Source organism: Odocoileus virginianus, chromosome 8, assembly GCF_023699985.2.
Source record: "Odocoileus virginianus isolate 20LAN1187 ecotype Illinois chromosome 8, Ovbor_1.2, whole genome shotgun sequence".
NCBI classification, from domain to species: domain Eukaryota; kingdom Metazoa; phylum Chordata; class Mammalia; order Artiodactyla; family Cervidae; genus Odocoileus; species Odocoileus virginianus.
In genome coordinates, this window is record NC_069681.1 from 28405986 (window position 1) to 28420722 (window position 14737).

At 46.1% G+C, this 14737-nt stretch overlaps 1 protein-coding gene and 1 long non-coding RNA gene across 3 annotated transcripts in view; one reads left to right on the top strand and one right to left on the bottom strand.

The window, feature by feature from the left end:
* On the bottom strand, positions 1-8955 carry LOC110134512 (uncharacterized). Of its 2 annotated transcripts, none has more exons than XR_011489044.1 (2): positions 8812-8955; positions 1-4142 (listed from the first exon to the last, which is right to left on the bottom strand). It is a non-coding gene; the product is annotated as an uncharacterized lncRNA (long non-coding RNA). The 2 variants fall into 2 exon arrangements; XR_011489045.1 differs by lacking the exon at positions 8812-8955 and adding an exon at positions 7043-7572.
* ARGLU1 (arginine and glutamate rich 1) overlaps positions 7743-14737 on the top strand; it is a 27827-nt gene continuing 20832 nt past the window's right edge. Inside the window, exon 1 of the mRNA XM_020889072.2 lies at positions 7743-8337. Coding sequence (XP_020744731.1) covers positions 7991-8337 — 347 coding nt within the window. The 5' untranslated portion in view covers positions 7743-7990. The remainder of the gene's footprint in view (positions 8338-14737) is intronic.

Consider the following 14737-nt stretch of genomic DNA (forward strand, 5'->3'; position numbering starts at 1 on the left):
TTAAGTACAATACGGCTGATTTACTTTCATAATGTAAACATCTTATTTTTTTTTTTCTAATTAAGCAAGTAAACAAAGCAGGATGAGGGCTGGTGTTGGTGTCAAGGGCTCTCGGCAGCCCCTGAAGTGCCTGGTGACAATCTAGCCTGGTAGAGACCCGCGAAACCAAGATACTGTATTAAGTGTTTCTGTCAGTTCCCTATGGCTGCTGTAACCAATTGCCTCAAAATTTGTGGTTGAAAACAACAGAACTGGACTTCCCTGGAGGCTCAGCAAAAAAGAATCCGCCTGCCAATGCAGGAGACACGGGTTCGATCCCTGATGTGGGCAGATCCCACATGCGATGGAGTCACTACAATTATGCACCACAACTATGCAGCCTGTCCTCTAGAGCCTGGGGGCCACAACTCCTGAAGCCTGTGTGCCCTAGACCCTGAGTTCTGCAACAAGAGAAACCCCCGCAATGAGATGCCCCCACTCGCTGCAATGAGAAGAGCCCACACTGCAATTAAGGCTCAGCACAGCCAAAAAATAAAATAAAATAAAATAAACCCAGCATTGTATTGTTTCAGTTACGGAGATTGTTACCTTTACTGCTGTGCTCCAACTCTTTGGAACCCCAACATAGCCCACCAGACTCCTCTGTCCATGCAATTTTCAGGTAATCCTGGAGTGGGTTGCCTGGTTTCCTCCTCCAGGGGATCTTCCTGACCCAGGGACTGAACCCAGGTCTCCTGCGTTGGCAGGCAGAGTCTTTACCTTCGAGCCATCCACAAAACCCACTGTTATGGAGGTTAGAGGTCCTAAATTAAGGGGTTGGAATAGCCATATCCTCTCCAAAGCCTCTAGGGGAGACTGTTTCCCTGCCTTGGAGACAGGCTGGGACTAGAACCCTCTGCTTCAGAGCTGCAGTGTGGGCACCTGGACACATCTCTCCTGGAGCTACAAGGTCCAAAGAAGCTGTCAGTGTCTAAAAATAACCACACGCATGCACAGTCGGGCCAAATTCTGGACAAAAAGATACAGAGTCTATAAAAAGCCCAACTGTCACTTCTGCAGAGCCTGGAGCAAAAGCCAGTGTGTACGTTGCTCAGTCGTGTCTGACTCTTTGTGACCCTAAGAGCTGCGAGGCTCCTCTGTCCATGGAATTCTCCAGGCAAGAATACTGGAGTGGATAGCCTATGTCTTCTCCAGGGGAATCTTCACCACCCAGGAATGGAGCCCAGGTCTACCTCATTGCAGGTGGATTCTTTACCAGCTGAGCCACAAGGAAGCAAAAGCAGAAGGTGGGGGGGGGGGGAAGCAGGAGGTGGGGGGAAGAAGCAGGATACCACACATGCCCTGTGCACACAACACGACTGGAAGGGAGGGAGCCAGAAGGGGAGCCTGTTACTTGTTCTCATTCCCACTGCTGCAGCAAGCGCCCCAGTAAAGCCTTGTCGAAATTTCTTGTCTGTCCTCTGATCAGTTTCCATTGATTAGGAGGCCAAGAACCCTGATTGCCAACACTTCTTCCCGCTCCTGGTGGTAATCCTCAGGGTTGCTTAGTCTGAGGCTTCATCACTGCAGTCTGCCTCAGACCTCACGTGACCTTGTCCTCTGTGTCTGTCACCATCCTCTTCTTATAAGGGCGCCCATCATGTTGGATTCAGGGCCCCCTACTCCAGTTTGATCTCATCTTAACTTGATTATATCTGTAAAGATGCTATTTTCAAATAACATCACATTCACCCATAGGGGGTCGGGGTTAGAGTTTGAATATATGTTTGTGGGGGGACATTCAACACTGGTAACAGTGTCCTAAACAGAAATCTAAATAAAGGGCTGTGATTGTGGGGGAGATGGGATAATTAACTGCAGGGATCCCTGGGCCACTTCTTTTTAAGAAGTCAAGCGCTCAGTTGCTTAGTCGTGTCCAACTCTTTGCGACCCCATGGACTATAGCCCGCCAGTCTCCTCTGTCCATGGGATTTTCCAGGCAAGAATACTAGAGTGGGTTGCCATTTCCTCCTCCCTTTGCAGTCAAGAACCTGGATTTAAATACTGACCAGCTGTGAAGCTGTGCAAAAGCCCTTTCACCTCTCCAGTCTCCCAATACTTATCCGAGAGCAGGGATTAGCCAAGGCAAATGCAGTCACAGACCAGCAACCAGGCGTCACCCAGCGAGGGATGCTGACACTCAGGCCCCACCCTGGACCACCTGAGCCAGAATGTGCATTTAAGCTGGAGCCCCAGATGCTTCCAGTGCGCCTTAACGCTTGAGGAGCACTTAGCACAGTTCCTGAGGCCTGATGATTTGGCAATAAACGCTAATCCCCCCTGCCTATAAACCCCACAAAGGCACTTACACAAAATGGCTGAGTTTGCATTTAATATAATAACTGAAGACTAAAAGAAAGGAGGAGGGTAGGCCATTCTTAAAATGTCTCATTCCAAAAAAAAAAAAAAAAAGGCTAACTAGGAACAGGCTGGTACTGAAACACTAATTTCTGGGACTCTTTGGTATATGTCAACTTTTTTTTTTTTTTTTTTTAAGAAAAGATTGCTCACACTACATGGGGAAAAGAAATCCAGATATGAGTCACAGCTCACTCACATTTTTTTAAGGCTGTATTATCTGAAACAAACAGGTGAATTCCTAGGTTACTGGTATATGATTCTTGTGGGAGTTAAAACAATTAAGTGTAAAAACAAAACAAAAAGCTTGGAACTCATGTCACCATCCCTCAGAATGAGAAAAGAGCTGCATAAACTGAAAGCGTGAAAGTGTTAGTCGCTCAGTCAGGTCCAACTCTGTGCAACCCCATAGACTGTAGCCCACTAGGCTCCTCTGTCCATGGGATTGTCCAGGCAAGAGGACTGGAGTAGGTTGCGATTTCCTTCTCCAGGGGATCTTCCCGACCCAGGAATCAAACCCAGGTTTCCTGCACTGTAAGCAGATTCTTTACTGTCTGACCTACCAGCAAAGCCCTGCACAAACTGAAAGTCAATGAATTTTCTTAGCTCCATCAGAGAATTGAAGTCCTGGGATAAGCCAACACCCTGAAAACTACAGAGAGGTGAGGACCGGGAAAACACGACCACACAGCAGAAGCTCTGGGACCAGGAGCAGGGCTTTTGTGGTTCCCACAGCACACTGCTAGACACTCACGAAGGGCTAACAGATGAAGCAAGAATCCCCCACATTTTCATGGATTTTATCTCCAGCACTCCCATCAGGTTCTCAAGGTGAAGATGGGAGAAAAACCCCCTTGTTTGGCTGGTGGGGGAGGTAAGTAGCCATTTCAAAATATGTCATGACAGAAGTTTAACCAAGGTTTGTCTAACACACATTTGCTCCCATTGATCAGTGCGGACAAAATAGTTCAGCTCATTTAAGAGATAAAGCATGGAAATTTGGAGGGTCTGTGTCTGGCCTTTTCCTAAGTAATCAAGGTACTCCTGTAAGTCTCATTTAGTCTTATGGGGGAGACAGGTTCCCTGCAGTGAGCTTTTTCTCCAAACACAAAGTATGAGAAATCTCTTAATTGTCACTGTTTTCCAGGAGTATGGGATTCAGATAACAGTCAGCACCATTAACAGTAAGGGCTTCCAAGGACAATCTAAGATTCTTTACTATTTCTTCTCTGACTCTTCTTTACGTAGATCTGAGTTTCTGACCCTTATCCTTTTCCTTCTCCCTGATGAACTTTTAAAACTGTTTCTTGCAAGGCAAGTCTACTTTTGCTTCTCTAAGAAGATCTGTATTTCTCTTTTACTTTTGAAGGATAATTGCGCTGGATACAAAATTCTAGGTCACCGTTTTTTTTTTTTTTTTTCTTTCAAAACTCTGAATATGTCACTCCACTGTCTTCTACTTATGCATGGTTTCTGGTAAGAACTCTGATATGATGCTGACCTTTGTTTCTCTCCGTCTAAGTTCATGGAGTGTGCAATGCTGAAACGTTGATAAAGTGGACAACCGACGTGTGTGTGTCCCTCGTTGCTTCAGTGCATCCTCAAAGACAGTTCCCAGTAATTCGAGTGGCTTTGATCCACTTTTCTTTTCCACAAACTGTTGCTGATGGAGTGCCTCCAAGAGAAGCATGTGGGGTGCTCACTAAAAATGCATACTCTTGGGTCCAAGCACTCTGTGAGAATCTCTGGGGAAAGGACACAGGATTTTGTATTAAAAACAAATCTCTAGGTGGTAAACCCATTGCTTCATAGTTACGTATTTTATGTCTCATATAATTATTTAAGAGTGATATTTTATGCTTTCGTATATATTTATATTTCAATCCATCTTAATTTTCTTTGTTATGATGCAAAGGAATTCCTTAGTGACTCAGATGGTAAAGAATCCGCCTGCCATGTGGGAGACCTAGGTTCGATCCCTGGGTTGGGAAGATCTCCTGGAGGAGGGCATGGCAACCCACTCCAGTATTTTTGCCTGGAGAATCCCCATTGACAGAGGAGCCTGGCGGGCTACAGTCCATGAGGTCACAAACAGTAAGAAATGACTGAGTGACTAAGCACAGCACATGATGCAAAACTCTAAATTAAATTAACTGTATTTTTAAGGTTTTTACTTTAATTATGTCAGCAGCATTTATTAATAACCCATCTTTTCCCACTAAATTAAAGCATCACCCTTATGATAGATGGTGGAGTTTCTCACAGTTTTTAAAAAAAGACACATCCCTTTATTCTTTTTGTAAAATATCATGCACTAATCATAAAGAATTCGTGACATGCAGAAAAATAAGTTTAAGTTTTAAAAACCCGGCTGTCTTAGATTGAATAGCATCCCTCCAAAATTCATGTCAACCTGGATTTGTGAACTTACTTGGAAATGGGATCTTTGCAGATTACATTACATTAAGATCAGACCATATAGGATTAGGGTGGGTCCTAATGAAAAGAATTAGTATCTACATAAGAAGGGAACCTGGGCTTCCCAGGTGGTACAGTGGTAAAGAATCGGCCTGCCAATGTAGGAGACACAAGAGACACAGGTTCAACTTCTGGGTCAGAAAGATCCCCTGGAGAAGGAAATAGCAACCCACTCCAGTATGCTTGCCTAGGAAACCCCATGGACAGAGGAGCCTGGTGGGCTACAGGCCATGGAGTCATGAAGAGTTGGACACGACTGAGTACACATGAATAAGAAAAGAACAGATGCACAGTGAATGCCATGTGAAGACAGAGATTGAGATTGAAAAGCCAAAGAAAGAGAGAATACAACTACCAGAAACTAAGACAGAGGCATGGAATATGGTCTTCCTCCAAGCCTCCCAAAGAACCAATCTTGCCGACATCTTGAGTTTGGACAGCTGGACCCTCAGAGCTCCAAGTGATTAAGTTTCTGTTGCTTTGTGCAACCAGTCTGACTGTGGTACTCTAGGAAACCAATATATCAACTACCACGAGATAACTAACTTTAACATCAAATGGCCCTCATTCCAGATGTGTTCAGTTCAGTTGCTCAGTCGAAGATGACTGTTATCCCATGGGCTGCAGCACGCCAGGCTTCGCTATCCTTCACCAACTCCTAGAGCTTACTCAAACTCATGTCCATCGAGTTGGTGATGCCATCCAACCGTCATCCTGTGTTGTCCCCTTCTCCTCCTGCCTTCAGTCAATTCCAGCATCAGGGCCTTTTCTAAGTCAGCACTTCACATCTGGTGGCCAAAGTATTGGAGTTTCAGCATCAGTCCTTCCAACGAATATTCAGAGTTGATTTTCCTTCAGGATTGACTGGTTTGATCTCCTTGCAGTCCAAGGGACTCTTAAGAATCTTCTCCAACACCACAGTTCAAAGCATCAATTCTCTGGCACTCAGCTTCTCTTTATGATCCAAATTTCACATCCATACATGACTACCTGAAAAACCAATAGCTTTGACTAGACGAACCTTTGTCAGCAAAGTAATGTGGCATTTAGCATGATGTACTCTGCATATAAGCTAAACAAGCAGGGTGACAAACAAGCAGGCTAAACAAGCAGGCTGTATAGCCTTGGTGTACTCATTTCCCAATTTGGAACCAGTCCATTGTTCCATGTCCCGTTCTAATTGTTGCTTCTTGATCTGTGTACAGATTTCTCAGGAGGCAGGTAAAGTGGTTTGGTATTCCCATCTGTTTAATTTTCCAGTTTGTTGTGATCCACAACATGCAATAACCTTTGACTAAGTCAAAGGCTTTGGCATAGTCCATAAAGCAGAAGTAAATGTTTTTTTGGAACTCTCTTGCTTTTTCTATGATCCAACAGATATTGGCAATTTGATCTCTGGTTCCTCTGCCTTTTCTAAATCCAGCTTGAATATCTGGAAGTTCTTGGTTCAAGTACTGTTAAAGTCTTGCTTGGAGAATTGTATGTAAGCATGAAGTGTAGTGTGAAAGTGTTAGTCACTCAGTCATGTCCAACTCTTTGTGACCCTATGGACTGTAGCCTGCCAGGCTCCTCTGTCCATGGGATTTTCCAGGCAAGAATACTGGAGTGCATTGCCATTTCCTACTCAAGGGGATCTTCCTAACCCGGGGATTGAACCCGGGTCTCCTACACTGCAGGCAGATTCTTTACTGTCTGAGCCATCAGGCAAGCCCATAATATGTATACACATATTATACATGTAACAGACTGAGAGAAATATTTCCAGTACAAGGTAATTCTGTACACTCTATATTATTAAATGATGGGGAACACATGTACACCCATGGCGGATTCAAGTCAATGTATGGCAAAACCAATACAATGTCGTAAAGTAAAACAAGTAAATTAATTAATTTAAAAAAAAAAGAAAGAAAAAAACTGGATTTGTACTATTAGTCTGCTGATGGTTTTTCCTATTTCTGTGCTAACAGGTTGGTGTTTAATTTTTTTTTTATTACTCCTTTTTTTTTTAAGGGTTTTCTTGATCATTCACAACTGTGTGATCCTCTACACAAAATTAAAAATTAGTTACGTTTAAGTCACCCTCGAGAGAATTTGGGATTCTGTTGTCAGTTGTGCTAATTTTCAAATTTGACTTGGGAAGAACTGGCCTATTTTTGGTACTGACTTCTCATCCAAAGATCTGGCACGTTTTTTTCATTTACTCAAGTCTTGTTTTCACCAAGAGTGATGGATTTATTTCATCACCAGGATCTTCTAACTCCTTAAACTTTATTCCTAACTACTTTACAGTTTTTGATGCCATTGCAGATAAAATAATTTCCTTTTTAATAGGTTATTACTTGTTCAAAAGGAAAACTGCTAATTTTCCCTCTGCTTATCTCTCTCGAGTTTTAAGCCTCTTACTAAACTCAGTTTTGATGGAGACATCTGAGTTTTTGCACTTGGCCTTTGAACCGCTGCATTAACCCCTGGCTTTCCTGTATCCCAGCCTCCTTGCCAGCCAGTGAGCAGCACAACCGCGTCATAAAGTGGGGTGTCTCCAGGGCACAGCACCAGCGAGCTCAGCTCAGAGGAAAGTGGTCTATACCCAGGGTCACTGACACCATTTTGGCCTGCTTGACGAAACCAGCTCCTAAGAAATAACGCCGTCAGTCAGTTCGTACTGAGGCAAAACCAAACGAGCCCAAGATCACATTAGCATCTTACCAGGAAGAAAAGAGCGCTGGAGCAGAGGCCAGGAGGTCGGCCTCCCGCGCGGCGGGCCGGCGGAAAGAGCCGAGCGCGCTCCGAAGTTGCGGCCACGCCTTCCGCAGGGAGCGTCAGGGGGCGGGGCTCGCGCGACGGCGCGTTGCGCGCGGGGCATTGTGGGAGGGGCGGCCGGTGCGGCCGCGGCTGCCATCTTAGCAACTCCTGGCGTTGCGGCCTTGTCGTGGGAGGCGGCCTTCGCGGCGGCCCTCGACCTCACGGAGAGACGAGAGAGTCAGCTCGCTGACCAGCTTTCCTTCCCTCGGCCTCGACAGGCCTGCCGGCCCACGTCCGGAGGCAGAGGCGTGGGTAGCCCGGCACGTGCAGGGCCCGAAGCCAGAGGTTAGTCACAGCGTCGCCCGGAAGGATGGGCCGGTCTCGGAGCCGGAGCTCGTCCCGCTCCAAGCACACCAAGAGCAGCAAGCACAACAAGAAGCGGAGCCGGTCCCGCTCGCGCTCTCGGGACAAGGAGCGCGTGCGGAAGCGCTCCAAGTCCCGGGAAAGTAAACGGAACCGGCGGCGGGAGTCGCGGTCCCGCTCGCGCTCCACGAACACGGCCGTGTCCCGGCGCGAGCGGGACCGGGAGCGCGCCTCGTCCCCGCCCGACCGCATCGACATCTTCGGGCGCACGGTGAGCAAGCGCAGCAGCCTGGACGAGAAGCAGAAGCGAGAGGAGGAGGAGAAGAAGGCAGAGTTCGAGCGGCAGCGGAAAATGTAAGGTTCCGCGCGGGCAGGGGTGGGGGTGCGGGGGGGAGTGGTGAGGGGAGACAGTGACGGGGGGAGTGGTGAGGGGAGAGGGGTGGTGAGGGGAGTGGGGTTGATGAGGGGAGATGGGGTGATGGGGAAGAGGGGATTGGGAGAGTGGTGAGGGGAGTGGGGGTGGTGAGGGAGAGGGTGACGGGGTCAATGGGGGGTGGTGAGGGGAGAGGGGCTGACGGGGGAGTCGGGGGTGGCAGGGGAAGAAGGGGGTGACCGGGTCAGTGGGGGTGATGGGGGTCAGTGAGAGGTAGCGGCGGATGGCGGGGACACTGGGGGTGCCGGTGAGGTGCGGGAGTGTGGGGCGGCGAGGAGGCAGGCGATGGCTTGGTCGGAGTGGGGGGAGGTGAAGGAGGTTAGAAGGGTCGCTGGAACCGGGCCCCGCGGGCCTGCAGCTTCGGCGTCTGGAAAGGCGGGGGGGTCAGGACCTACCCGCGAGTTGGTTGGGAAGGAAGACAGCGGGGACCGGCCTGGGAGGGCTTGGAGGGGAGAGCGCGTTTTGGCGCGAGAGGCGGCGGCGGCGAGTCCCGGAAGTGGGGGGTGCAGTTCCGAGCGGGCGGGGAGCCGCGTCGGCCCCTTGGCTGACGAGGGATGCGGGCCTCTGTCGCGTGGGAGACGTAGGACCCGAATTCTCGGGGATAAAGAAAAACACTCCAAAGCCAGGCGCTGAACTTCGGTGTGTTCCTCCTGTTGAGTGATGTCGTGGTCTCTTTTCCCTTCTTGAGCCTCTTTTTTTTTTTTTTGAGGTGTAAAAGCAAAACGCGCGTAGCTTAAGTGTACAGTAAGTTCCTTTTGCTGTGCTGTGCCAAGTCGCTCAGTCGTGTCCGACTCTGCGACCCCGTGGACTGCAGCCTGCTCGGCTCCTCTGTCCATGGGGATTCTCCAGGCAAGAATACTGGAGTGGGCTGCCATGCCCTCCTCCAGGGGATCTTCCCGACCCAGGGATCAAACCCAGGTCTCCCACATTGCAGGCGAATTCTTACCGCCAGAGCCACCAGGGAATTGCACTGTTGGTTCATTTTGCTGTGTGGTTCTCTGTAGCACGCTTTGGTGCACGCCTGTTGTTTCCCCTTGTGGCGTACTTGCTGTGGAGAAGACAGTAATTGCTTTCACTGTTGCATTGGTCCAGTGTAGAAGAGGCGCCTCTCGAGGGGTGCGCATAGTCCCAAGCCAATGAAATGGCTTGGGATAATATGGTCTAATCATGAAATTTTGCTTTTAAAGTGTAGGGTTTTGTTTCGGTTCAAGACTGTGGTACTCTGATGCTCTGGGTGTTCTTTCCCACCCAGAGTTGCCTTGCTGAGTCGACCTGTTTAACCAGCCGTCTTCCGTGGCTCTTGAGTGCATGTTCTGAAAGTGCCCACATGAGGCAGGACAGTTACTGAATGTTGAATTTTCCTAAGATAAGTTTATCTTGTGTACTGATTGTGCAGAGGTTTTAACTTTCTCTGCAGTGTGGCTTGTTTCTAAAAGCAAATCATTAAGAGGTCAGGGAATAGAAAACTAATATTACCGTGGAAGCATTACCTGAGGAGTTCCTTCGCTCCGTTCCTTTAAAACACGCGCAATGCTTTGATTTTTCCTTAGAAGTATCAGTGATTGTATGAACACCAAGTACACGTAATTGTGTTGGAGGAAATTTCGTTTACATAGAATCCAGTTTTTTGGTCTGGAACAAGATCCTTAATTGTAAAGATGGAGTTCTCAAATAACTATCAACATAATGAGCATTTAAAAAAACTGACGTCTCTGGGATAATATTTACAAGAGAAGCCAAAGGATACCTCCAAAGAGTAATGGTTTGCCATTCACTAGAAAGCTTAAGACGTATAGGAACAGTATTTAGAAGGATTTAGCAAACTTCACACGAATAGCAGAGAAGAAATCCAGAGATGAAATGAGAATTTAGAGCAGTTATATAGTTCCAAGTTGATAGAGGAGGCATACTTCCATTAGCATGTATGAAGGGAGGAGGGGGTAGAACTAGCATCCACCTTACACTGAATTCCTGTGTGTCCTGCCAATAGTCACTCAGTCATATCCGACTCTTTGCGGCCCCATGGATGGTAGGTAGCTCACCGGCTGCTTTGTCCATGAAGTTCTCCAGGCAAGAATACTGGATGGGTTCAGTTCAGTTCAGTCGCTCAGTCGTGTCCGACTCTTTGCAACCCCATGAATCACAGCATGCCAGGCCTCCCTGTCCATCACAAACTCCCAGAGTTTATCCAAACGCATGTCCATTGAGTTGGTGGTTTTATCCAACCATCTCATCCTCTGTCGTCCCCTTCTAATCCTGCCTTCAACCTTTCCCAGCATCAGGGTCTTTTCCAATGAGACAACTCTTCGCATGAGGTGGCCGAAGTATTGGAGTTTCAGTTTCAGCATCAGTCCTTCCAGTGAACACCCAGGACTGATCTCCTTTAGGATGGACAGGTTGGATCTCCTTGCAGTCCCAGGGACTCTCAAGAGTCTTCTCCAACACCACAGTTCAAAAGCATCAATTCTTAGGTGCTCAGCTTTCTTCACAGTCCAACTCTCACATCTGTACATGACCACTGGAAAAACCATAGCCTTAACTAGACAGACCTTTGTTGGCAAAGTAATGTCTCTGCTTTTTAATATGCTATCTAGGTTGGTCATAACTTTGCTTCCAAGGAGTAAGCGTCTTTTAATTTCATGCCTGCAATTACCATCTGCAGTGATTTGGGAGCCCAAAAAAATAAAGTCAGCCACTGTTTCCCCATTTATTTGCCATGAAGTGATGGGACTGGATGCCATGATCTTAGTTTTCTGAATGTTGAGCTTTAAGCCAACTTTTTCACTCTCCTCTTTCACTTTCATCAAGAGGCTTTTTAGTTCCTCTTCACTTTCTGCCATAAGGGTGGTGTCATCTGCATATCTGAGGTTATTGATATTTCTCCTGGCAATCTTGATTCCAGCTTGTGCTTCTTCCAGCTCAGCGTTTCTCATGATATACTCTGCATGTAAGTTAAATAAGCAGGGTGACAATACACAGCCTTGAGGTACTTCTTTTCCTATTTGGAACCAGTCTGTTGTTCCATGTCCAGTTCTTAACTGTTGCTTCCTGACCTGCATATAGGTTTCTCAAGAGGCAGGTCAGGTGGTCTGGTATTCCCATCTCTTTCAGAATTTTCCACAGTTTATTGTTATCCACACTGTCCAAGGCTTTGGCATAGTCAATAAAGCAGAAATAGATGTTTTTCTGCAACTCTCTTGCTCTTTTGATGATCCAGCAGATGTTGCCATTTTGATCTTTGGGTCCTCAGCCTTTTCTAAAACCAGCTTGAGCATCTGGAAGTTCACGGTTCACGTATTGCTGACGCCTGGCTTGGAGAATTTTAAGCAATACTTTACTAGTGTGTGAGATGAGTGCAGTTGTGCGGTAGTTTGAGCATTCTTTGGCATTGCCTTTGGGATTGGAATGAAAACTGACGTTTTCCAGTCCTGTGGCCACTGCTGAGTTTTCTAAATTTGGTGGCCTATTGAGTGCAGCACTTTCACAGCATCATCTTTCAGGATTTGAAATAGCTTAACTGGAATTCCATCACCTCCACTGGCTTTGTTAGTAGTGATCTTCAGCTTTCTAAGGCCCACTTGACTTCACATTCCAGGATGCCTGGCTCTAGGTGAGTGATCACACCATCGTGATTATCTGGGTCGTGAAGATATTTTTTGTACAGTTCTTCTGTGTATTCTTGCCATCTCTTCTTAATATCTTCTGCTTCTGTTAGGTCCATACCATTTCTGTCGTTTATCGAACCCATCTTTGCATGAAATGTTCCCTTGGTATCTGTAATTTTCTTGAAGAGATCTCCAGTCTTTCCCATTCTGTTGTTTTCCTCTATTTCTGCATTGGATGGGTGGCCATTCCCTTTTCCAGGGGATCTTCCTGACCCAGGGATCGAACCTATGTCTCTTGAAGTAGGCACTGCTTAATATGGTCTAATCATGCAGAAGAGGCAAGTGAAAGGTCTAGGTTTCACAGCCGTGGGAATGGGCAGAAGTAGTTGTCTATCTACAAATTGTGTTGGTTAGCTCATTCAGTTAATACTTAGGTAGCATTTGAGAAGTGCCAAGCACTATGCCAAGAGCTGTTATTCTGAGAGATGATTGACCCTCCAGGATCTCAATCTAGCTTGAAGATGGGTAGATGGGTAGGTAGTAATACAGTGTGGTAAATTCCGTGATAGTGATGTGACTGAAAAGAACGCATCCTGGACAGCTCAACACCTTAGTTCTCTTGAAGAATGAGTGGCAGATAAAGATAGGAGACTGTCAGGCTCTCCATATGAGGATACATTCTGACCCAGGGAGGGAGTGCCCCCACCCCTGTCAGAATAAAGGGAGAGGTGCCAATGGTCTTAGTGTGGAGTAAAGAGGTGAATGTGGACTTGAACAAGAAATTCCTTAGGTACTAAAGTCATGGAGTACTGGAAAGGTAGGTAGAGGCTGGGAATCATGGGAAGGGTCTTATAGGCTGAATTACGGACCTTGGATTTCATCATAGAAACCAGAAGGGTTTAAAGCAGGCAAATGGTGTGGGGTTGTTGGTTGGTTTGTTTTTGAACAGATGTTTGTTTTTAAACAGATCGACTGCTGTGTAGGATAAATTGCAGTAAATACATGTAGGAGTAGTGAAGGAGCAGTTGTTGAAATGGACAAAAGGGGCAGATTTAAGAAACATTTAGAGTAAATAAAATTCGATGTGAAACAAAAGGGAAGTAAAGCATTATTCTTGGCTCTTAAGTTTATATTGTGGCCATTGCACCTTAGCTACCAGATGTTTAAGTCATGACACTGTGGGTCAGACTGAGATAAAATGTCAGAAGCCTGGTGGATGGTGGAGGGGGGAAAATAAAGGGAGTTTCCACTTGGCACTTCCAATGTAGGCACTAGATTTTGGATATAGTGAGTTTATCCAAGCTTGATAGTGCGGGACTGAAACCTGAGAACCCTTGAGCGTAGATAGAATGACCCAGGGTGAGTGTGGGGAAGAGCCGTGGTCACAGCGATGTGTGTGTTTACCTTTGGACAGAAGGAAAGGGCATGGTTGGGCAGTGAGTGAAGAAGGAGCAGAAGACACACTGTCGAGTGTACCTTCTTGTGCGAGGTCCAGTGTGAGGTGGAGAGACAGAAAATTAGAATTGATTGGGCTTTAGCAATTAGAAAGTCTCAGATTGGAAACTAGGTTGTTTTGCCATTTACACTCTGAGACCTTGAATAAACTACCTACCTTTGAGCTTGATTTCTTACCTGTAAAATGGAGATACCTGTCTTGTTTATTGTGAAGGTTAGAAATAGTGCATTTGGGGTACCTAGGTGATATTTGTCATGTATGCAGTGAGACTCAATAATGTTGTTTGTAACTTACATACGTGCAACCAGATTGAACCTGGTGAATTTAAGAAGTGACCTTACAAGTCATAATCTTAATACAATAAAAGGCAGACCTTAAAATTAAAAAATTCTTGAAATTTTGAGGTTGATGATTCAGTTAGAAAGAGTTCCTCCTCCTCATGTCCCAGTCATTCAGGGTTGTGCTCTCTCTCCGCTTCTGCACCCTTATCATTTTTCAGGTTTTATTTTGAGATGCTTTATGCCCGATGTAATATCTGTTGGGGAAAGAGAAAGAGTGACTGAAAATGACTTGCAACAAATCAGGATAATAGTGGTATAGTAACTTTAGTGTTCAACTGCATGACATCTTGAGTGCCTTCTAAATGAGAGTATCTGAAGTAAACTGGGGTCTGTCTAGTGATTCTGAGAATACTTAGGAGCTTATTGTGAGAGCAAATTCAATGTGTTGGAACTGCATGTCAGGGTGGGTAGGGCTTTGAGACGAACTTTAGGGAGAAAGGTCAGGCTGATGTTGAAAAGAATTTTATCAGTCTTTAAAGTAATTATTTTGTATCTAAATTTTTGTGCATACCTGTGCCTTCCACATTTGTCTGGAGAAACAGTGCAGCGTAGTAGGTCATTACCTGTGGAGTAGCTAGGTTGAGGGTCACTCCTCAGTCACCTGCTTTGCCTCAGAGGCCATCAGAGATGGACATGATGCTGTGGTGTATAGAGCTTTGGGCAGAGTAGTCAGTATGAATAAATACTGTTTGCTAATGTTATGAAGCAGTTCCTAGAATTAAGCTCCTAGCACTGAGTTTGTGCATTTTAAAGACTTAGAAATCATATTCCTCGATGCTCTGTGCAAAGTCCCACTTGAATTAATGGTGCTGTGTTGCTGGGCCTTTGTTGTTTGTTCTAGTGGTTGCCATTTTAAGGTTGATTGTGATCAGTGTTTTTAAAAGACCTGAGACAATGGAGAAAACTTGGTTTTGATTCA